Source organism: Doryrhamphus excisus, linkage group LG1 (assembly GCF_037039965.1).
Source record: "Doryrhamphus excisus strain RoL-2023G ecotype Guam linkage group LG1, RoL_Dexc_Guam_v1.1, whole genome shotgun sequence".
In the NCBI taxonomy this organism is placed as follows: domain Eukaryota; kingdom Metazoa; phylum Chordata; class Actinopteri; order Syngnathiformes; family Syngnathidae; genus Doryrhamphus; species Doryrhamphus excisus.
In genome coordinates, this window is record NC_136357.1 from 16,433,788 (window position 1) to 16,459,170 (window position 25,383).

The window sequence follows — 25,383 nt, forward strand, 5'->3', positions numbered from 1 at the left end:
AGCTCTTTGTTGTTGCAATGACTAGGTGTGTTTAGCGAGGGGGCGGTGTTGAGCCACAAGTGGCTTCGGAGAACAGGCGATCTTGCCTCCAATTGTCTCAGCCTAACGTCATGGAAAGAGTTACTTTGTGTCGAGGCTCTGAGGAATAAAGCTGTAGGAACAATACCGGCTCGCTTCACAGGATGGTACGAAGCAGGAGAAGGTTATTTTTCACGGTGCACGCGTGATATTCTTTTAACAGGACCAAGTGAAGATGCGCAGGAGACCTGTTTTATGAGGAAGTTTGTGTGTGAGCTCTGAAGGAAGGAAAGAAGGGAATGCGAAGCTGCCTTCTCCACCATGCACACGGATACCAGGACACCATTTGGGATTATTGGCACCCGGGACCATTTCCAGGATCTGTAATATGACCAAAGAGGGCCAGGTTTTGGTGCACTTTTTTTTGTGGAGTATTCAAAATCCTCCTCCGTCGCTGAAACCGGTTTTGAAACTGGCTTGGAAAGGATTGAAACCTCTCCATCGGGCTTCTATGTAGTGCATGTTGTGCAAAGTTGTCTTAAAACTCAACTGTAGAGTAAAGATTGTTGAGTGTTTGCATCAATGGGCTAGGAGTTTTTTTTAGGTGTATTTTGAGCACACTTAAAAGTAATAAGTCAAACTGTTCCAGACTGATGATGCTGCTGCACACCTGATCCATGTAACGTGAGATGAGTTGAAATATGAACTAACAGATGTTTCCAACACAGCTGCTAGGCACCATGTGCATGTAGATAGATTGTTGTTATTATTTAACTGGAGAGTCAACATGTCTGTGAAAGCCAAAGCCCTGTACACGTTCCAAAGTGAAAACAAAGAGGAGATCAGCATCCAGGAGAACGAGGAGCTTGTCATCTTTGATGAGAACTCTGTGGATGGCTGGTTCCAAGGCGAGAACAGCCGAGGAGAGCGGGGCCTCTTCCCGGCATCCTACGTGGAAATCATCCGCATGCGCTCCAACTCTAACGTGACCGACTGTTCCATCAGTCCGGCCGGTTCCTTGGGGAATGACTCCTTTTATCTGCCATCTTCGACCAACACCACGCAGCAGAGTTTCTACGACGACGATGATGATGACTGGGACGACTGGGATGATAGGTCCACTGTAGTGGACGATGCAGATAATGCCCGGAGCCCCGGCGCCAATGGGCATGCCCACCAGAGCCCGCTGTCCAACAACCCCAATGTGCACTACCGGGCCAAGCCGCCCATGGAGAGGCAAGACAGCATCTCCAGTGCCAGGAAGGGCAGCATGGTGGGCCGCAACTTGAATCGCTTCTCCAGCTTTGTGCGCTCTGGAGTGGAGGCATTTGTTTTGGGGGATGTGCCCATGATGGCCAAGATAGCTGAGGCTTACACCATCGAGATGGCACCCCCGGGACCCTGCTGGAAGGACAGCCCGCAGCCTTTCACCTGCTCCATCGAAGACCCCACAAAGCAAACCAAGTTTAAAGGCATCAAAACGTATATTTCCTACCGAGTGACGCCCAGCCACACGGGGCGTCCGGTGTACCGGCGCTACAAGCACTTTGACTGGCTCTACAACCGCCTTCTGCACAAGTTCACCGTCATCTCGGTGCCTCACCTGCCGGAGAAGCAGGCCACGGGGCGATTTGAGGAAGACTTCATAGAGAAGCGCAAGAGGCGGTTGATCCTGTGGATGAACCACATGACCAGCCACCCGGTCCTCTCCCAATACGAAGGCTTCGAGCACTTCCTCATGTGTGGCGACGACAAGCAGTGGAAGCTGGGGAAGAGGCGGGCCGAGAAGGACGAGATGGTGGGAGCGCACTTCATGCTCACCCTGCAGATCCCCAATGAGCACCAGGACCTCCAGGATGTAGAGGAGCGTGTGGACACCTTCAAGGCCTTCACCAAGAAGATGGATGACAGCGTCATGCAGCTAACGCACGTTGCCTCAGAACTGGTCCGCAAGCACCTGGGGGGCTTCAGGAAGGAGTTCCAGCGGCTTGGCAACGCCTTCCAGTCCATCAGCCAGTCTTTCATGCTGGACCCGCCACACAGCTCCGAGGCGCTTAACAATGCCATCTCCCACACAGGACGCACCTACGAGAACATTGGGGAGCTCTTCGCAGAGCAGCCGAAGTTCGACCTCTTCCACATGCTGGACACGCTGTCGCTCTACCAAGGCCTGCTGGCCAACTTCCCTGACATTATCCATCTACAGAAAGGTAATTTCATTTTTAGGACAACAGCTTTTAGTCTAGAGAATAAGAAAGTTAGCCTATTCAAGGACTTAGTAGGGTTGGGTGATATTTGTTATGTACTGGTATGATAAGAAAATGACATATACCGGTAGAATTGATAAACGTAAACAAGCCGACCGCATTGTATTTTACGGCTTTAATGTAAGTAACATTTCACAGTACCGGCGATGACATGGAAGTTCTGAGTGGAAATAAATACAAGAAGCACGATTATTTTTGAACGTAGCTCGTCCCATTCTCCACACGTGGAACAGACTTCCGTGGCCGTCCTTCAAAATAAGTTCGCCCCATGTCTGTGTAAACAAAACAAAACAAGGTTTGTTTGGACTTTTTTAATTCATTCATTCATTCATTCATTTTCTACCGCTTTTTCCTCACGAGGGTCACGGGGGTGCTGGAGCCTATCCCAGCTGTCTTCGGGCGAGAGGCGGGGTACATCCTGGACTGGTCGCCAGCCAATCACAGGGACAAGTTTCGTTTTTAGACTAATAAACCAATAATGCCCTTTACAACCTAAGACTCCAGAGGTTAAGATAAGATAATTAATAATATAATAAGATAATAATATTCGTCCCTCAGTGGGGAAATTTGCATTGCACAGCAGCAAGAGTACAGAATCATTTAAGCAGTACAAAATACACAATATAGAAAAATAAACAATATAAACAACCCAAGTATTAACAAAATTGACAGTTTTTCCCAGAGTTATATACAAATACAGTATGTAGATAATATGAAACGAGATGAGATATATGACCAGTCTATACACTGAGATCTTGCTAGTGAGTTAATATGAGGCATTATGGAAATACTTAGTATACAGTGAATGGGGTTTGGAGTAACTATACTGAATATAAAAACAAGTATTACACAGATGTATGTGTCATTGAGCATTTTTATAATGCTTATAAAACTTGAGGATATTATGCCAAAGTATTTTGACCACAACCCATAGGGGGTGCCTCAACTGGGTAGGGAACCAGCTGGAGTCTCCCGATAGGAGCCATGAGTATTTGTGTTTACGGTTTACTTATGAATGACAGATGAAGCCCCCCCCTTCCTCTCCCCATCTGGAAAAAAACAACCTTTCGAAATCAAGGCAAAAAAAAAAAAGTATGGCCATTCTGTCAGTGTCACCCGATACAGGCGTGACATGCCACCACATTGTCTCGCTCGGACGAAAGGCAGATGACAATGGCAACCTTTCCTCAGTTTTATAACACTGCCATATTGCTCCAAATAAAAACACTGTTTGCAAAGCAGTTTTATATTATTATCTCATAATAAAATTGTCGCGGTGCTTAGCATCTTTGAAGTTCAGTACTTTGTATCACCTTATCATGACCCTGCCAGGGTTTATTTTAAGATATGTAGTGAAGCCTGCCTTTCTGCAACTTCATAAGTGACTGTGTGTCCACGCCTCTTCTCTCAAAAGTTGAGCCCACAACGAGGTTACATTTGTTGCTAATAAACAGGCTCCAGGGACACAATATAATATAGTTATTGTTATAATGTCACTTGTCATAATTAACTTCACGGCACGGCTGTCTAGTGGTTAGCGCACAGACCTCACAGCTAGGAGACCAGGGTTCAATTCCACCCTCAGCTATGTCTGTGTGGAGTTTGCATGTTCTCCCCGGGTTTTCTCCGGGTACTCCGGTTTCCTCCCACATTCCAAAAACATGCTAGGCTAATTGGCGACTTCAAATTGTCTATAGGTATGAATGTGAGTGTGAATGGTTGTTTGTCTATATGTGCCCTGTGATTGGCTGGCCACCAGTCCAGGGTGTACCCCGCCTCTCGCCCAAAGACAGCTGGGATAGGCTCCAGCACCCCCGCGACCCTTGTGAGGAAAAAGCGGTAGAAAATGGATGAATGAATGAAAGACTATACTGGACCAAAAGTTGTTGGTGGTTTGTTGGGTTTCCCTAAATGTTAATTCTTCATCTTAGCAAGACATGTTAGACAATTGCATGCTTCCAACTTTGTTTGGGGAAGACCCTTTCCTGATCCAACATGAATGTGCCCGTTCCATAAAGGCAATTTGGCGTGCAAGAACTTGAGAATCCTGATCATTAGTGGTGAAAGTATGGATGTAAACAACATCTCTCTTTCACATAGTTTTTTTCCTCCTTTCCTGGGTGTTAGCATTGTTATGCTGGAATGTGAAACGTTTTAAAGATGCGGCATGTGGTCTTGATTTAGATGGATCTAGGGAGGGGACGCTTCCAGGTTATGTCAGAACCGTGGCGTGCGCCTTAGACATTTATCTGCTGCTCTGTTTTGGTTTGAACTCATGACGTGTTTTCCACTCTGTTGTTCTGCCGTCCTGTTTCTCCCAAAGTACTTCACCTTCCCTTCCTGTGTGTGAGACCGGAGGAGCAAAGTAGTCTGGAGTGTGTTGCCGCACTTCAATCCGACAATGCTGATAGCGAGGGCTAATTGCATCACATTGTTCCAGTATAAAGGGCCTGTGTGGCTTTTGTTTGTGCAGATGTGAGTGCTTGCTGGCCGCCATCGCCCCTCCTGTCACACTTGCTTCTTTGTTGGTGATCCTGCTCCCACCATGCATTGTGTTTCCTCCAGATACATCATCTCAATGCATCTTCCAAGGAGATTGGGAATGATAACAGAGGGTGGTTTCATGCACCGGCCACTCGGGATGTACGATACTATAGATCCTGTTCTGCACAAATCCGAGTTGTTGAAGTTTTGATTACGTGACACAAAGGAGTGAAGGAAACCGATCCACCCCCAGCGTGATTAGATCTCCTTGTGATCTCCTATGGGGTGTCACATGACATGATTTGTCTCGCCCATTATGGGTTGTGGTCCCATGCAAGCATAAATGTAATACAGATATCCTTTGTTTCGTAATCTTAGACAATGACTTATGGACAGTTAGTTGTCACGTCCAAAGACGTTTTGCTTGATGGCGACCATATTTTACGCACATCCTTGCTTGTTTGTAAATTACCTTAAAGTACAGCAGGTGTTTTTGTGTGGTAGATGTTATATTTCAGGTCAGTCCACCTTATGGGGTTTAAAAACATGGCCACCATGCGGTGTATTTGTCAGAAGCATACAGGAAACTAGAGGTCTACACGGCTGTGCTTTTCCTTGGCTGCCCGGCCACCACAGCCGTCCACAGCTGTGGTGAGATTTGAGCAAGCGCAAAAATTAAATTAACTCTTTTCAGCTCAAGATAGTATAAATTGTGTGGAAAAAGATGATATAAGGAAGGATTATGGACAATATAGGTGACCTTTCAAGAAACAAATGAGGCTATCAATATTTTTTTATATTAGTTTTCCATAGCTTTCCATAGCTTTCCCTGTTCTTGAGATTTCTTCAGCCCGCCCCACCCCGTTAACCGAGGAGTCCGGCCAGCCGTGGGGCCAGCCGCTCCGTGTAGACCTCTACAGGAAACGCAGTGGGGGTGCATGTTTTGACATCTTTTTATCCAGGAGTAAACACAAACACATGACTATAAATGACAACAACCAACACTGTGGAAACTTCTAAGGTTTTTTTTTTTCTAAGGATTTTTTTTTTGGGGGGGGGGTTGAAACCAATTTTCTTGTAGGATATGACAGACATAGAAGTAATCCTTTCCATGTTGCCGTGATGACACATCCATGTGTCCATCCATCCATATGTGTGAGGTCTTACTGATGTCTGCTTACTTTCTGTATGTGACTTATTCTCTTAACACCCCCAAAAAATCCACAAAAGTTTGGATTCTGTTTAAGGTTTAGATTAAAACCTTTGCTTTTTCATGAATTGAATGTTTGGACGATATTTTGACATCCTCGGATAGAGTCATATCAGCTGATGTTGTGTGCCACTTTTGTGTATTTTTGCTGAAAACATTGAATGACTGTGGTTGAATGAGACCAGATCTGTTCATAGATTGAACGTAGGAGTTGGATGGGCAGAGTTTGTTGGCGCAATGTTAAAGAAATAGGGTAAAGTCAGCCGAGTTGGGTTTAAAGTGTCGGTATGCAAGAGCTAAGGTACAGAACAATTAGCCTCAAAACAATTGAGACCAGCATTCTTCACAGGAAACATTTTGGTGTTTAGCAAAACACAAGACTGCTGAGTGGGCGTCCACGGCTCACCATCAGTTCCCGTCATTACTGGAAGTATCCACGACAACCGCAGTGTTTCCCGAACGAAGCATCCTTCAGAACAAATAGTGGAATTTTCTTTTATTCCTAATTGTCAGAAAAAGCCTCAACACTTGGTGTTATTTACGACGATGCCTTGTTAATGCTGTAAGGCTTAGAAAAGACCAGCGAGTGTCTTGATTTTCCCCCCACTACCCCCCGTCCAATCCCTGCTGACTTCAGCTGTTGCTGATCGTGGGATAAAAGCAGTTGTGATGCACACCAGAGCTGAGCATTTAAACGTCACGGAACGCGCTAGCTCCCCCGGGATGCCTGCAGCAGGCCTGTTTAATCTGAACAAGAGGTTACTTGTCCTCCATATGGCAACACCGTAAAAAAACAGAAAAGCTGTTTTGTTGTGAGGTTTGGGTAATTAAATGTCAACCTAAATGGTTGTGATTGTGTATGAAATACACATTTTCGTTTTAAAGGGTCCCATTTACGATAAATTTGACATTTACTCCCAAGTGCCTTTCATACAGAACCCTATCCCAATGCTTGTTGGACCACAACTTAATGGGCTGGCAGAGACTTGGGTGGTCAACTTTGTTCCCCAGCCCAAAGGGGATATTCACAGAAACGTTTTCAGGCCATCGTGGCCAAGTATTTTATCGTTTCAGCCTCTGATTCAACATGGGAACGCCGTTCTGTGTGACCTGAAACTTTATTATCTGAAAAAGGGCTTCCAATGTTCTGGATGTTGAGGGACTGTCTTGGCTGGCACGTCTCTTCAACATTGCGTGGAAGTCGGGAACAGTACCTTTGGATTGGCAGACTGGGCTGGTGGTCCCACTTTTCAAGAAGGGTGACCGGAGGGTGTGTTCCAACTACAGGGGGATCACACTCCTCAGCCTCCCTGGGAAAGTCTATTCCAGGGTGCTGGAGAGAAGGGTACGACCTTTGGTCGAACCTCTGATACAAGAGTTCCAATGCGGTTTTCGTCCTGGTCGTGGAACACTGGACCAGCTCTACACCCTCACGAGGGTGCTTGAGGGTGTATGGGAGTTTGCCCAACCAGTCTACATGTGCTTTGTGGATCTGGAAAAGGCATTCGACCGTGTCCCTCGTAGCGTCCTTTGGGGGGTGCTCCGGGAGTACGGGATTGGTGGCACGCTACTACGTGCCATCCGGTCCTTGTACAAACGGGGCAGGAGTCTGGTTCGCATTGCCAGTAGTAAGTCAAGCCTGTTTCCGGTAAACGTTGGCCTCCGCCAAGGCTGCCCTTTGTCACCGATTCTGTTCACAATTTTCATGGACAGAATTTCTAGGCGCAGCCAAGGTGTTGAGGGAGTCTGGTTCGGGGGCCTTAGAATCTCATCTCTGCTATTTGCAGATGATGTGGTTCTTATGGCCTCTTCGGGCTGTGACCTTCAGCGTTTACTGGGGCGGTTTGCATCTGAGTGTGAAGCGTCTGGGATGAGACTCAGTACCTCCAAATCAGAGGCCATGGTTCTCAGTCGGAAAAGGGTGGAGTGCTCCCTCCGGGTTGGGAATGAGGTCCTGCCCCAGGTGGAGGAGTTTAAGTATCTCGGGGTCTTGTTCACAAGTGAGGCAAAGTGGGAGCGTGAGGTCGACAGACGGATCGGTGCAGCCTCTGCAGCAATGCGGTCGCTGTACCGGACCGTCGTGGTGAAAAGAGAGTTGAGCCGGAGGGCAAAGCTCTCAATTTACCGGTGGATCTATGTTCCCACCCTCACCTGTGGTCATGAGCTTTGGGTCATGACCGAAAGAATGAGATCGCGGATATCGGCGGCTGAAATGAGTTGCCTCCGTAGGGTAGCTGGACTCACCCTAAGAGATAGGGTGAGGAGCTCAGTCATCCAGGAGGGGCTCAGAGTAGAGCTGCTTCTCCTTCACATCAGGAGGAGTCCGTTGAGGTAGCTTGGGCATCTAGGCCCCGGGGCAGACCTAGGACACGCTGGATGGATTATGTCTCACAGCTGGCCTGGGAACGCCTTGGTGTCCTCCCGGTGGAGCTGGAGGAGGTGGCCGGGGACCGGGAAGTCTGGGCTTCCCTACCAAGACTGCTGCCCCCGCGACCCGGACCTGGATAAGCGGAGGAAATTGGATAGATGGATGGGCTTCCAGTGTGTGAAAAACTGAAAATGTTGACTTGTCGTTGTCGTGTAAGATCAATGACCCACCCCCGCCTCCTCGCTGTCACATGACCACAAGACAAAATGGGAACTAAATGTATGTATGGCTGGAACATATTGTTGATGCAGATGTCCTTTTTCACCTTCTTTCGCAAATTATGGCATTCGCAAATTTCTTTGGCCCCGTGACGGGTTATTTAGCAGTTGCTCTCAGTTGAGAAAAAAAATGCATGGACAATGACAGCAATGTGTAGAGTGCTTTATGTTACAGTATTGGACAAACAGACTAGTTTCTTACGTGCAATACTGTGTGAAAATCAAGGCAAGTGTTTGACGTGCACGTTTGAATGAAAACTGGGACCAGTCTTTGTCTCAGTGTTGTGTCCACTAGGTGAATTTAAAGGGCCCAATGTGTCTTCAACAACACACAATAGCACATAGGCATGAACTAAAGCAACTTTTATAATCATCTGCTGGACTTTCCACTGTGATGACTATGGTGAGCACAATGTTTTCCCAAGTCCTGCTTGCTTACTCATAAATCTAATCCCAGACCAGGCTCCAGTCTTCACACGAACTGTCCGTCCATCCACACGTTACAACATTCCTGCGCTTGTTGCTGAGTCACCCCAACGGAGACACATGCACGTCTCCAAGAACTCTTGTTTGTTTTGCCCTTGCTAAATACCTCCTGCTGCACAAGAGGGTGCAGCCTCTTCGCCTTAGATCAGGGGTCTCAGACTCAATTTACCTGGGGGCCACTGGAGCTCAGGTCTGGGCAAGGCTGGGCCGCATCAGGTTTTCCCAAAAAAAACCAAAAACAACGCATTTATTAAAAACAGAAAAATATACAAACTTTTTCAGTGCTTTGGTTTCGATTTTCTACAAGAAAAGCTCTGATAAAACATTCCACTGTTCTCAAATATCTTAATTTTTATTTTTCTGCACAAAATAAGATGAAAAATAAATAAACAAATCAAGAATAAAGAAAATAAATCAATATAATAATAATAATAAAACAGCAAATAATAAAAACTTAAGAAACCACATATAGTTGGTGGGTAGACAAATTATTTTTTTCAGATTAAAATTAACAAAGCATTATTAGAGCCCTGTAGACATGACAAAACACGACTATAGTCACATTTATACTTTCAGGGCTCGACAATAACGATGTACCGATGGCCCGGGGCAAGTTAAAACAAAATTCGGGCAAGTAAATCCAATCATTAATATTCCCGTCGGGCATGCTAAAGTGCACTTTAGCGGTTCTTGTTGGGTGTTGGTAAAACACGGACTGCGTAATTCCGGTGGTAATTTGCAAACCAATCCTTGCAAATCTTGAAATGGACCAATCAGAATCGTTTATTTAGACCGCGGTCCTTAATCCACAATCCGCGTTTTACCCACACCCGTTCTTGTTCGCGATCAACCAATCAGCGATCGTTTTACTAGGAAAACTTCTATCATGGCGTCCCTGCCAACATCGTCTAATTCTTCAACAACTTCTGAAGAAAAACACCAAAAAGTGAACAGTGCCTCCTAAACAAGTATTTTATTAGCGGCAGCAAATCAAATGATGGCACAGGTGAGTGAATCACATTGCTGTGACAATTTGAAGTGGTCACAATGAAACACCACCCATTAGATCCAATACCAAGTGCTGATTTTGCACAAGCTACAAAATCTAGCGGTTCAATTTCTCTGTGGATTTTTCTCACCTTTGCTTCACAACTTATTGTTTGACCATTGAGCATTTTTTTTCAGGATTAAAAACACTTTACTAGTACACAAATGTGTCAAATGTTTCATTGTGGTGCACAACTTATAAATATCACTGCTTACTACGACTACCATGTGTAAGGTAGCATGGTTTGCCATGTTAACATACAACTCCACAATTTTTCAGACATTCCTCCAAATACAATCCATCAGTACTATTATCTGATGAATTATCAGCATATATTGATATATGATATCATTATGGCAGTCTTTTCATTTTACATGGGGCAAGTTCGGGCAAGTAGTTCTCACCTTAAGGATTCCCCATGGGCAAGTCATTTTTGTTTTTAACATAGAGCCCTGTACTTTTTTAATTTACAACATATTGCGCAACTGCAGGGTCTTGAGACACATGCTAACTCGCAAACTAGAGAGCTAGCGACCTAAACCGTAGCCTTCAAGTTATTTCCTTTAAACTTAAATCGCCAAAAACTTACCACTTCCACACGGATAGGGAGGATAACTATTAACAGTTATTTAACCTTTAACATGAACATTAATCAAACGTAATAATTTTTTCTGGGTACATGATACCATACAGCATCCATATCAAACTTGCGTGGGCCGCACTAACATTAAACTTTCATATCAAGGCGGGGGCCTCAAACTAGTGTCGCATGTTTGAGACCCCTGCCTTAGATAATTTACGGAATTGTCAATATATGCATCATGTCTTTATTCATATAGAGTAGACTAATGCAGAGTTTTGTAGTCAATGTCAGTGCTTTATCAGATGAGCAAGAACCGTATGAATTTCTGTAAAATTCCATTGCATCCAAGGATCTGATGCTGTTTGTTCACGACACGCCTCTTAATTGTCTTTGTTTGGCCGACTGATGGAGGACAGTAACAGGAAGTGAGTCACAGCCGACGCCAGCATAAAACATCTAAATAAGTGACACTTGGTCTTTATAGGTATTCAATGTGTAGCAATGCAGGTTGGTAATGTACACTCTAATACTCACATGTACTCTTATGTACTCTTCTTAACCTTTCAAGTTTTGAGTGTCCCTCCTTTATTTGCCCACCACGCCCTCTGCAGCCATTATTCCTGACCTGGCTCTTATTTGACTGCTGGCTGGCTTTCATTTCAGTGTTTTTTTTTCTTCATGTGACCTTCAATGACTTGAAAGTGGAAATTGTCTGGAAGTTTTGCCTTAAATGCATTAAGCTATTGATTGTGTTTTTGTGACAAAAGGCAAAAGGTTTGCTTTCTTCTGAAAGGGCTGGAGGCATGGCTTCAAATGTAAACCATGGGACCCTAAATGAGTTTGGTATGTGTCCCCTTCTGCACCTTTCTGCTTCTCCTGTGAAGTGGATGAGTTTTTTCATTTTTTGATTGGAAAAGGTCAACTGAATTGCTGATTTGACTGTAAAATACTCGCCGGGGTCGCAAAACACGTGGAAACTACCAGTCAGGACCATCTGTATTTGTTTGTTTGGATCACTTGTTGGCTGCAGTCATGTACAAATTAAGACTTCTTCTGCTTCACTGTCTTGTGTGTAGTTGAATGTACAGCATTACAGTGGTAAAAAAACCAAACATATATATATTATACTACTAATAATATTTTGGACTGTTTTCAGAACCAAAAAGTTACAGGATCACATTGTATCTGACAAGTGGGTACCCGGCAAGCATTTTGATTACAGCATATTTTGAAAGAAAGTAAACTTGGATATACTTTACAGTACTTTGTATAGGATTATACATGTACTGTCCACTGACAATGACTCAACGCACAGCCATTATTGTCTAAAGCTGGCAACACAAGTGCACAACACGGTAATTGTGTCCTGCCAACAGTTAAGCATGGTGGCGGTTACTTTATCGTCTTGGGCTGCATGAGTGCTACTGGCACTGGGGGAGCTGCAGTTCATTGAGGGGAATTATTGTCTAAATAGTTGGCACCACAAGTGAGTAGCAAGATAATTATGTCTTGCTTACAGTCAGACATTGTGGTGGTTGTGTCATGGTCCGGGGCTGCATGAGTGCTACTGGCACTGGGGGAGCTGCAGTTCATTGAGGGGAATTATTGTCGAAATAGTTGGCATAACAAGTGAGTAGCAAGATAATTATGTCTTGCTTACAGTCAGACATTGTGGTGGTTGTGTCATGGTCCGGGGCTGCATGAGTGCTACTGGCACTGGGGGAGCTGCAGTTCATTGAGAGGAATTATTGTTGAAATAGTTGGCATCACAAGTGAGTAGCAAGATAATTATGTCTTGCTTACAGTCAGACATTGTGGTGGTTGTGTCATGGTCCGGGGCTGCATGAGTGCTGCCGGCACTGGTTACGGTCCTAGACCCCTTGCAAAAACATGAATAATGACTGCACCAAAACCCCTAAACCCTGCAATATGTCTCTCGAAGTTATTAAATTAATTTTTATCTCCAGCAAGCGCAGTGCGACGTCAATAGGTTATGTACGTATTTTGCTAGCCTTTATCTGCTGGTTTGTCCGTTTGTGTTCAAAATAACTTGAATAGTTCTGAATGGATTTGAATGAAATTTTCAGGAAAAGGTGGGAATGGGATATGGATGAACTGATTAAATTTTGGGGGTGATCCGGATCAAACAGTATGGTGCGAACTATGGTGCTTAGCGGAGATGTTTGCTGTCTGAGTGCTTCTCTACTTCAGTTCATTGAGTTCAGTTTTACACACCAAGAGACAATTACAGGCATACGGTACACAGTATGGTTCGGTTACACATCACATCTCATCAAAGCGTTGTGGTGGTTGCGTCATGGTTTGGGTCCACATGATTGCTACAAGCACTGGGGGTGCTGCAGTTCATTCAGGCATAATTGTGTCTAAATAGTTGAAACAGACGTGGGTACCAAGTAGGCAACACAAGTGAGTAGCACAATAAATGTCTAACAATTAAGCATAATGGTGGAAGCTTGATGGTCTGGGCCTGCACGAGTGCTACCATCCGAGATGTATATCAATATGCACTATGACATTGTGAATCAGTGTACTTTCTGTATTATTTTCTCTTAAGATATAAGAGAATTCTTTCCAAAATTGTGAGCTACTGTATCTAATAATGGTGGTCCTCTACTCTATGATAAGCTTTAACCTCAGAATAAATAGCGTAAGCGGATGTTCCTGTTGCCATGGTAACTGAGGGCTTTGATGCTTGCAGTTGGCATGGAGAAGTCACTCCTTTAGTGATATGCATGCAGTGGATTGTCACGTTTATGTGATTTAGTGAGTCAGTCATCCTGTCGTTTTTTAATACACTGTGATCTGAAATGACATAATTGTTTGTTTCATTTCCAGAACTTTGTGAGGTTAGCTTGCAAATTCCGTCCTGTTGTGTTCGTTCCAGATGGCCGCTGGAAATCCAAAATATTTTTCTGCTAAGTCAACTTTTGATTATTAGCAGATATTTCTTCGGAGCCAAGCATGACCAAAACAAGAATGAAGTAGCTGTCATTCACTTTTTTTCATCGCGGCTGCGATGACTTCTACTTCCCTTCAAATATTGAACTGTGTCATCAGAAAGTTTACATGTCCTGCTCATGAAGACTGTTGTTGTACATCGACATGACGCCATGACGCCATCCGTCAACATGATGAGAGCCAGCTTTTTATGTGTGTGTGGGGGGGGGGGGGGCTGTTTTTAAGCATTCCTCCTTTCTTTCTGAGGCCATGAAAATATTCAAAACTATTTTTGAACAGTGGTCCATAAAAGAACCATAGATTTTAAAATGTAAAAACACATTCAGTGATCTTCATGTTGTGGAACAATGGCTGCTGCTAACATGGTGGCTGTTAGTTTACTGAGCCCTCTCTCTGGTGTGTTTATGTACTCTCAAAGCTTTTAAGACCCACTTGGAGGGATGCTGCTGGATCCTTTTGACCCGTTCATGCATTCTTCAATGTCTTGTGTCTTCTCTCTTCCCCTTTCTCTTTTATTCTGGTTGTTACTGGTCTCTACTTCCACATCCTCCATCTTCTCCACCTTCCTCCCTTCTACTTGAGGGTCACCTCACGAAGGCACTTGTCATCTTGGAGGTGTGTTTGGGTTCTTTTTCATATTGGGGATATTGCCATGAGGCCGAGTTTCTGCTTCACAGTGTCACAGTACATGATGGAACTGCAGTTCCCCCAGTGCCAGTAGCACTCGTGCACCTCAAGACTATGACACTACCACCACCAGCACAGCGAGTCTTTCAGAATTTTGCAGTACATGTTAGAATTTGTGTTTTGTCCTCAATGAACCATAGCTCCCCCAGTTCTGGCAGCACTCATGTGGCCCCAGAATGTGATGCTCCCACCACCAAGGGAGGGGATCTTCTTCCAACATATACTGTATATGTTGGAAGTCATGTTTTGCCCTCAATGAACCATAGCTTCCCCAGTTCCGGCAGCACTCATGTGACCCCAGAATGTGATGCTCACACCACCAAGGGAGGGGATCTTCTTCCAACATATACTGTATATGTTGAAAGTCATGTTTTACCCTCAATGAACCACAGTTCCCCCAGTTCTGGCAGCACTCGTGGCCCCAGAATGTGATGCTCACACCACCAAGGGAGGGGATCTTCTTCCAACATATACAGTATATGTTGATAGCCATGTTTTGCCCTCAATGAACCACAGCTCCCCCAGTTCTGGCAGCACTCATGTGGCCCCAGAATGTGATGCTCACACCACCACTTGTGTTGCCAGCTAGTTAGACAACAATGGTTGTGTGATGACTCATTTTCAGTGGATAGTGCATCTATATTTCTATACAAGCTGTACACTGACTACTCTAAAGTATATCCACACTATGCTATTGACTGACAAGGCTGTGAAGTGCATGCCAGGCCAGTAGTTGGAAATGTCTTTTATGTAATGATCTAGTAAATGTGCACTTTGTTGGAGGCTGAAATCAACAGATGTGCCTTATTTGGGATGTGTTGTCCCATATCAGCACCATACTTACACAACAGAGCTGAGCTCAATAAGATAAACGAGCAGCCTACGCTCACTTACAGTAAACACTGATGTTTACTCACACACAGTAAACACGAATGACTTGTATTGTAGACGCGACATATAAAAAGTTTGGTGGGAGGAAATTCCACTCTTGTAGGTTGTGCGTTGTGACCCTTGGGGCTGGCGAGGCTTGTGGGAAAAGAACATTTAGCAGATGCCAGCGTCCAGCCGCCCGGAGGATTGTGGTCATAGTTAATCTGGCCGTCCTCATTCTTCTTCTTCTACAGCTTGGTGCGCATGCGTAACTGTACCAGCCTGGAACGCTCATAGCTGATGCCTAGGCACTGTCGGCAATGTTTAGACTACACCCCCCCACTTCCCACCCCCCTAATCCCTGACAGAGCGTCTAACCAGCACAGGCTCATTAAGCTGGCACACTCCTGCTTTGACTGCAGCCATACAACATCCAGGCCGTGTTTTTTGTCAAAGTCCGGCTCATTTGACTTGTGTGAACGCTCTGATGTGGGCCCGGGCCTGCCGCAGTTCCTTATGCCGATGTCCAACCTTGATTTACTTAATAATCAGTTGATCGCTATATTGTATGATGTAATGGAAACCGATTGGATGATTAACTCAACATATTTTAAATATTAAGTACTTCCCGGAGTGCCTTCAAGGACCTTCAGGAGTTTCTCATTTGAAAGCCAGTGGTCAGAGAGCTGAGATTTTGTGGTGGTTTGATAAAAAAATGTTGATTCAGCCCTCATTACGTCCCCTTTTCTCCCTCTTCCAGAGACACACACACACACACACACACACACACACACACACACACGGTTACGATGTGATGCACATTCTCCTCTCATGTGGAAAAGGCAGTCCATGAATGTATGTAGGTCATCTCCACAGTCTGCCTCCTCGCTGCAGCAGACTCCTCTCCCAGCTTTCCCACACTCCTGCCAGGAATTTTGTGCAAATTCCACACCCGCGTCGACTCCGGATACATGTCAACCCGCAATGATGTTGCCACGACGACAGCGGGCCTGTCCCATCTCGTCCGGAGGCCAGTGATATTAGCAGGCTAAGGCTGGAGTAATGCGAGGGCGGTGGGGGGCAGTGCGAGGTGGCGACGTGCCCCTGGAAAGTGACATCATAGCCGTCTGGGCCAATGTGGTTTCAACTTCCGCAAAATGGTATGCAGCGAGACGAAAAGTAGCAGTGTGTCATCAGGTTCACACCAGGTTTACCAAATTGTAAGTGTAAACACAGACCTTTTATTGTGCTAACATTTTGTTTTTTTTCTTTTTCACTGCTGATTACATCATCATAAATATAAAAAAAATTCAATTAAATTAAATCATTAAATAATTTAGAATTTAAAGCAGAGAAAAGAAATTGGGGGAGTGAATAGATGGACATTGACTTACTGCTGTACACGCTTAAGCTGTACACTGACTACAGTAAAATGTACTTTCTATCCTATTCTTTCTTGACCATTCATTCATTTTCTACCGCTTTTTCCTCACGAGAGTCGCGGGGGTGCTGGAGCCTATCCCAACAACCATTCACACTCACATTCATTAACCTAGCATGTTTTTGGAATGTGGGAGGAAACCGGAATACCCGGAGAAAACCCACGCATGCACGGGGAGAACATGCAAACTCCACGCAGAGATGGCCGGGGGTGCAATTCTCCTAGCTGTGAGGTCTGCGCGCTAACCACTAGACCACCGTGCTGTCCTCTCTTGATCAGATATAATAAAATGCATCCTTGAATGTTTGCCCTCAATGAACCACAGCTCCCCCAGTTCTGGCAGCACTCATGTAGCCCCAGAATTTGATGCTCCCACCACCAAGGGAGAGGATCTTCTTTCAACATATACTGTATATGTTGAAAGTCGTGTTTTGCCCTCAATGAACCATAGCTCCCCCAGTTCTGGCAGCACTCATGTGGCCACAGAATGTGATGCCCCCACCACCAAGGGAGGGGATCTTCTTCCAACATATACTGTATATGTTGAAAGTCATGTTTTGCCCTCAATGAACCATAGCTCCCCAAGTTCTGGCAGCACTCATGTGGCCCCAGAATGTGATGCCCACACCACCAAGGGAGGGGATCTTCTTCCAACATATACTGTATATGTTGAAAGTCATGTTTTGCCCTCAATGAACCACAGCTCCCCCAGTTCTGGCAGCACTCATGTGGCCCCAGAATGTGATGCTCCCACCACCATCCTTGAATGTGAGGACTGAAGAGTAACAAAACTTGTGTTTGTCGCCCCCAAGGTGCCTTTGCGAAGGTGAAGGAGAGCCAGCGGATGACGGACGAGGGCAAGATGGACCAGGACGAGGCGGACGGCATCCGTAAGCGCTGCCGGACGGTGGGCTTTGCCCTGCAGGCGGAGATGAGCCACTTCCACAAGCGGCGTGAGGTGGACTTTAAGGACATGATGCAGGCGTACCTCAGGGAGCAAATCGCCTTCTACCAGCGTGTGACGCAACAACTGGAGCGCACGCTGCGCATGTACGAATGTCTTTAAAGACGGCAGGAAGCTCGTTTTGCAGCACATACTGTTAAATGTCTGCAATACACGTCACATAACAGGCACCGTCACATCATAATTTAAAGTATTACAACATTAAGGTATTGATTTTTTAATTCTTACTGTTCCTGTAGTGGATTGTTCACATGAAAGAAACGGGTTCAGTCCCCTTCTCTCCAGCGTCATGCACTTTGATTATACTTCTTTAAAAACATTCCCAACACCATACGTGGTCAACACTTCTCTCCTGTTTGTTTAGACTCCACCCCTCTCCGTGGACCGCCTGTTGATTACATCATCACATTGTCACTCATGTGCCTTCATGTTGCCACCAAGCTTCTGTTTGGTATATTTTCATTCATCTTTGTTATTTCGACACCCTAATCGACACAAACCTTAGTGTTATATATTTTTTCTGGCACTTTATTTATCTTTTGACGATGTAAGTCGTTATGTACTGTAGGTATCCCGATTATAGGTTCTTTGGCACCCTTCCGTCAACTTGGAATGATTGGGCGAAAAAATGAAAGTACTCAACAAAGAGTGACAAAAAGTGGTATTTGGATTCATGATTTTGGTACTCTACTCCAGTGATTTTCAACCTTTTTTGAGCCACGGCACGTTTTTTACATTGTAAAAATCTTGTGGCACACCACTAACCAAAAATGTTCCAAAATGTCATCACAACCTCACACGTGCATCAATAAGTCTATGGGAGGAACAAGGTAGGTGTTGCCACACGGACCAATATTACATTGCTCTGCCAGTCTTTACACCACAGACACTCCACAGTAGCCACGTTTTTACATCACCACTTTTTCTCTTTCCGAATGACCTTTCGGGAAACACTGGTATCCATGGAAAGGAATATTCCAATCTCTTGTCTACATGCGCCCTGAAAATTAACCAGAATAGTCAATAGGGCATGCCCAGTAAAACGTAAACGTCAACATCACGTGATACCGGCTTCCCCAAGTTTTTCTTTCACTTGTTGGAATAACTCCGTATTGCCAGTTTTTCGTCTGTCCAGTCTTGAAATTTAGTTTGAATCAAAAACAAACTTTGCTTAGTCCAGTGCCGATTGCTGGCCTCCATTTTTAAAAGTGAAGAACGTCTGGATCTGCGTGTTACGTCATATCTGAGCATGCGCTGAAAGAACGCACCCGGGATAAATTTAAACAGGAAAAGATCAAATTCAATCTTGCTAATATTTTATAATTAAACTCAGGACATGTTTTATATAGATATATATTTTCTTTTTTAATACAACTGCACTTGTGAATAAAGTATAGAAGGGTTTAGATTCTGTTTCACAGATGGCGCTAATGCACACGAAAGCTGCTTGCCAACCACCAATAAACAACAGAAGAAGAAAAACACCACGAAGAAGAAGGCACCCTGACAACTTTCCGTTTGAGCAGGTACAAGATACCTCAATCGGATTGGTTAAAGGAATATTCCATCCCTGTTCAATTCTTTCCGTTTGAGCAAATAAACCAAATGCAATTGGAATATTTGGGTCCATGTATACTATTGACATAATGGCTATTGACATAATATTTGCAAATGATGATTAATAAATGTTAATTATAAAAAGTGATATTGGATAATTCCTCACGGCACACCTGACGGTTTCTCAAGGTACACTAGTGTGCCGCGGCACAGTGGTTGAAAATCACTGCTCTACTCAATGTTGGTACCCCATTAGTGTGTTGTGTATCCCAACGCCAGGTGCCAAAAACCACTCTCAATTAAAGGGTGCTAAAAAAGTGGTATTTTATGAATAAATCAACTATTTAGGTACCTATTATTGATAGTTTGTGGTACCCTAACACTGTGCTTGGTGTACCAGTGACAGGGTGCCAAAAATGTTGGTTCACTCACCAAACTGGAGGGTGTCAAGTAGTTATTTTCAACTTGTGAGGATGGGAAGTCAAACTGTGGAAGGGTGCCAGAATGTTTTTCCATTCCATTATCCATTATCTTGGTACTTTTCTCAGCTTTATAACAGCAACGCAAACGTTTTGGTTCCTTTTCAAAGGTGGGGTGCCAAAAAATGCTACTTGGTTCCTCTGTACCTCAGTAAAGGATGCCAACAAGTATAAACTATTTTGGTCCTTTCAACTTATAATAATGGCAATGCAAAGTTTTTAGTACCTTACCACTGTGCTTGATGTACCAGTGAGAGCTTCCCGAAAACCAGTACATCTAAAACCAGTTCTTTTAGATCCCCTCTCAACGAAAGTGTGCCACAAAGTGGTATCGTTTGGGTGAACTATTTTGGTACTCTCCTCTTTAGTGGTACCTACTGGTGGTACTGTGCTTGATGCAAAGGTGCCAAAAAGTGATACATCGCAGAGTAGTTATTTTGATTCCCTCGCTCAGTGGGAGGGTGCTAAAGAGTGGTATCATATGGGAAGACTACTTTGGTGCTCTAATGCAGATGCAAACGTAACCTGCCACAGTGCTCGGTATACTAATGGAAGGGTGCTATATCACAGACAGTTTTTTCACAGACAAAAATTCGTATCGTATGATTTAACTATTTTGGTATACAAACCGTTTGGTACACTGCCTCTGTGTTTGGTGTACCAATAGTAGGGCTCTAAGAAGTGATACTGCAATAATAAGATGGCTGCAATAACGCTAGCCACATGTGATCGGTGCTGAAAAGCATTTATCGCCATGTGCCGATCATGTGACTTTTAATACTAATTGGTGGCCGATTGATTGGAGCATCCCTAGCATCTCGGTACTTTGGCACTGTGCTGTGTACCAATGGAAGGGTGCCAAAAAGTGATCTTGCACCAGTTATTTTGCTTCTCTCACTCAACTGAAGGCTGTCAAAAAGTGGCATCATGGATATGCTATTTTGGTTCTCTTCTCAAGTTGTGATGATAGAAACACAAACTGTGGTATCATGCAGCTGTGTTAGTTTGGTAGTGTTGTCAACTTTCGGTAGAAAAACAAACCTTGAGATACCCCTTCCACCAACAGGAGGATGCAAAATGTAGCAGTAGCACAGTAATGTGCTATGGTACCCAACAACGTGCCGCTTGGTGGAAACAATAATAGTAATAATAGTGTCTTATGGGTAAAGTTAGCACTTTTGCAACACTGGCATTGTGTGACTAAGGGTGCTCTCATGGCTCTCATTAGAAAAAACGTTGTGCTCATGCATGATTCATTTCCCCAATCTAAGCAAGAATCAGTCTTGTTACATTCCATCTTCCGTGTCTACGTGCAGACTTGTTGGAAAAAATGCTGAGTGGTGTGAAAGATGTGGTGTGTGTGTGTGTTGGATGGTCAATGTGCTGCGGTTCTTTTGAAGTCTTGTCTCGGCATTTCCCAAAAAGCGCTGATTTGCGTTCCTCGAGTGAACACATGTGTCAGTGGGTACTCTTTAGTGTGGGGCACTTTGTGTACTCTTCCACTATTTCTACTCCTGTCTTTCTATCTCACATTTTCTACCATGAATCGCCATTTTCCTACATGAGGCTTCTTTTTCTGTGCTGCTGCTGCTGTCTTATTTCACTCTCTGCTTTTGTAATTGAATCTGTCCTCTTCATGTGAGGGAAAATGTGCTAGCAGGCGAGTGAAAGAAAGTGAAAACAAAAGGAAAAGGTGGAAAGCCATTCAAATAAAATGCACACGTGTTAGTGAACATTCCAAAAGCTGCACTGAAGCTGACATGGTTGAAAAGCTCATTTTATCACTCGATTCAAGGGAAGGGGACATACAAGTTTTTAATAAAAAAAAAAATGGTGGTCTGAATGTGTCATCCTTGCATCAATTGCACCTACATAACCTAATGACCTTTTCCCAGTCTTGCTATTGTAGCTTAGCGTACTTGCAGATTCCATCCAAACTCAATTGATCACAGCCAACGACTGGTCATGTTTGAGTCTCTGTCAGGTTGTGGAATGCAACTTGAGGAGTGGCGTGACGTCATTTCGCTGGCAGCAGGAAATGTCATCAAGTTCAAAAAGGCAGAACTGACTGGAGGAAATTTGATAAATGTTTGCGTTCTTGTAGTCTCATTACTGGCTGGATTTTTTTCTCATCATTTGTAGCAAAGTGAAGGCTGTAACGTGACTCCTTGAGAATGATCCACACGATGTTCAGGCGCTCTGGTAATGCCAGATTTATTTTGGTGGGGCGGGGCATAGCACACACACACACACACACAGCGAAAATAAAAAATATCAAATAAACTTTATTTGTATAGCACTTTTCCTGCAAAGACATGCAATACAAAGTGCTTTACAGAATTAAAAACACTTACCACAATTAAATGGAAAAACAAAGAAACAAAAGAAAGCCCCTCCCTGCCACCCTCTATATAGACACACACACACCCACCCACCCACACACACAATCACACACAGTTGTGACCCAAGGGACCCAAGGATGGCACCCCCTCAGCAGACCCAACACAGCCCCCAGTGTGGAGGACCCCCCTGAGGAAACACTGGAGTTAAAAGCTAAAAAAAATAAAAACGTAATCAGTTCCAAGGTCAAACTGTGGCCTCAAAACTCCACACAGAGATGGCCATGGGTGGGATTGAACCCGGGTCTCATAATTAAATTAATAAAAACGTAATCAGTTCCAAGATCAAACTGTGGCCTCAAAACTCCACACAGAGATGGTGGGATTGAACCCGGGTCTCATAATTAAATTAATACAAAATATTGCAAAGGAATAACAATTTCCATTAATTAATATATGAATGGGTAATCAATTGGATGCAAATGTATTTGCTCAATAAACTTATTTTTTCTAGTGGATTCAATTACGATTGGTCACCACATAGTAGTTGGTGATTTTATTATTGCAATATAATATACATAATTAATATATTTGTTTAAAAAGAAAAATCAAACACCTCTCCGTGAATCACCACCTTATCGTGGTGGAGGGGTTTGAGTGCCCGAGTGATCCTAAGAGCTATGTTGTCTGGGGCTCTATGCCCCTGATAGGGTCTCCCAAGGCAAACAGGTCCAAGGTGACGGGACCAGACCAAGAGTGATTCAGAAGACCCATATGAACAAAAACAAGAGGAGGAACCGTACCTCGCCCGGATGTGGGATACCGGAGCCTCACCCTGGAGCCAGGCCTGGAGGAGGGGCCACACCCTGGACTGGTGTCCAGCCAATCACAGGGCACATATAGACAAACAACCATTCACACTCACATTCATACCTATGGACAATTTGGAGTGGCCAATTAACCTAGCATGTTTTTGGAATGTGGGAGGAAACCGGAGTACCTGGGGAAAACCCACGCATGCACGGGGAGAACATGCAAACTCCACACAGAGATGCCAATCTCCTGACTGTGTGGCCTACGTGCGAACCACTCAGTCCACCGTGTGGCTCGTTGACATTTCATGGTTGAAAAAAAGAGTGCAAGTACCATGCCACGAATTAATAAGTAATACATACATAAAGTCAAGCAATGACAAAGCAATGTGTTATTTGGACAGTAGATTTGCAATATTCTGCTGCAGTGGGTGTATGGTTTGTGCGTATGTGCCGGTTTGTCACACAGTGAAGCCGTCTCTGGTCTGACAAACTGCTCTAAAAGGAAAAGTGTTGAATCGCGGCCCAGCAGGGAGGCCACCTGGTAAAATCATTACAAAAACACACAAAAACTACCCCCAAAAAAAACCAAAATCCTGGGCAAAAAGGCAGTCTGCATAGTTTTGGAAGATGGAAACTTGCTGAGACTCTTCCTTGGTTTTCTTCTTCCTGAAAGTCCAAAGTGCAGCAACATGTGTTGGAAAGAGTGGAAAGATCAAGAAGTCTTCTGTTCAAGTGTTGGGCAAAAATACACGTTATTCTTTCATTCCTGAAAATCTCTGACATCCACCTCTCATTTTTTCATTTGCCTCCTCCTCCTGGACACAAAGACAGCAGATGTTCACATCTTATCAAAATCAAATCAACTTTATTTGTAGGGCACTTTTCCTGCAAGGACATGCAACACAAAGTGCTTACACTTATGGATCTCATCCATCCATCCATCCATCCATCCATCTTGCTGCCAGGCAGAATCCATTGGCATCGCCTAATTCAGAGACTCATTATGTTGTGTCCTTGAGCAGAAAAAGGATGTCAGACAAACACAATAAGAGAAAATAAAAGGAAAAGAACACTTTTTGGAAGGAGTCTAGAATAAGTTTATTTCATTTCGCAGTAATACGGTTCCATTTAATAAGAAGTAAATGTGGCTTGGCACTATCTCACTAGCCCCTGAAAAAAATTAATAAATTAGGCCCTAGGCCAGGGGTGGGCAAACTACGGCCCGGGGGCCACATCCGGCCCGCCAAGTGTTTGAATACGGCCCGCCCAATGTTTCCAAAGTATTTCATTTAAACTCAACATACAACCTGGCATCATGGCCTGAGCCAACCTTTTGATGGTTTTATCAATTTCGTTTTTTGACATGGTCTGTTGTTTACAAAGTGCTCCTGAAAAAAGGGACACAAGCACATAATAATAATAATAATAATAATAATAATTATTAGATTATTATTAGATTATTAGATTATTACAATTATTATTAGAACTATTATGATTATTATAATTATTATATCAATGCCAATTATTATATTAATTATATATAATATCATTGTTATATTTGCATATTTTACATAATAATAATATAATAATTATTATTTTAATTTTATTGTAATTATTATAATATTTTATTATTTTTAAAATATTTAAATATAAATATAAAATAATAAATAATAATAGCAGATTGCATGACAATTTTACAGATACAATAATACCAGGTGGACTGTTACGTGTAAAATATATAGTCTGCCTCCCCCCCCCCCCCCCCCCCCCCGGAAATTTTGTCATATCAATGCGGCCCGCGAGTCAAAAAGTTTGCCCACCCCTGCCCTAGGCCCTATTATGCTCATTTTTCTGCCCTATTGAGTTTTGGACTCCTATAGAGCGGATACACACAGTAACCAGCACAAAAAGCTTTCCAGAGCTTCTAGAATCTGCACCTATTCAGCTGTATTTCTTTGGATTCCGAGCTTCCCGCCGCCAAAACGGTTTTAATGTATTCCACCTCCAGGCACGGCCACTCCGCTATGGTTGGTCACACACCCAAGTGCTTAGACAGGGGTCACAAACTCAATTTACCCGGGGGCCACTGGAGCTAGGGTCTGGGCAAGGCTGGGCCGCATCAGGTTTTCCAAAAAAAAAACAAAACACATTTATTAAAAACAGAAAAATATACAAACTTTTTCAGTGCTTTGGTTCCGATTTTCTACAATAAAAGCTCTGATAAAACATTCCACTGTTCTCAAATATCTTAATTTTTATTTTTCTGCACAAAATAAGATGAAAAATAAATAAACAAATTAAGAATAAAGAAAATCAATCAATCAGTAATAAATAAATATAATAATAATAATAATACGGCAAATAATAAAAACTTAAGAAACCACATATGGGTAGTTGGTGTGTAGACAAATTATTTTGTCTTATTTTGTCTGTAGACATGACAAAACACGACTATAGTCACATTTATACTTTTTTTTATTTACAACATATTGCGCAACTGCAGGGTCTTG

The 25,383-nt window shown here is 43.7% G+C and overlaps 1 protein-coding gene across 1 annotated transcript; it reads left to right on the forward strand.

Annotated features, from left to right (window-relative positions):
• Window positions 1-35: 35 nt before the first annotated feature.
• snx33 (sorting nexin 33) lies at window positions 36-22,322 on the forward strand. The gene is made up of 2 exons (XM_058075547.2): window positions 36-2,228; window positions 17,532-22,322. The coding sequence occupies exons 1-2, from the start codon at window positions 806-808 to the stop codon at window positions 17,783-17,785; spliced, it is 1,677 nt and encodes a 558-aa protein (XP_057931530.2). The 5' UTR covers window positions 36-805; the 3' UTR covers window positions 17,786-22,322.
• The last annotated feature ends 3,061 nt before the right edge of the window (window positions 22,323-25,383 follow it).

What these genes read in the sequence shown, in the direction of transcription:
- snx33 (XM_058075547.2), top strand. Translation starts at nt 806, where the DNA reads ATGTCTGTGAAAGCCAAAGCCCTGTACACGTTCCAAAGTGAAAACAAA. An exon ending in CATTATCCATCTACAGAAAG is followed by an intron (nt 2,229 to 17,531) that starts GTAATTTCATTT and finishes GTCGCCCCCAAG; the next exon opens with GTGCCTTTGCGAAGGTGAAG.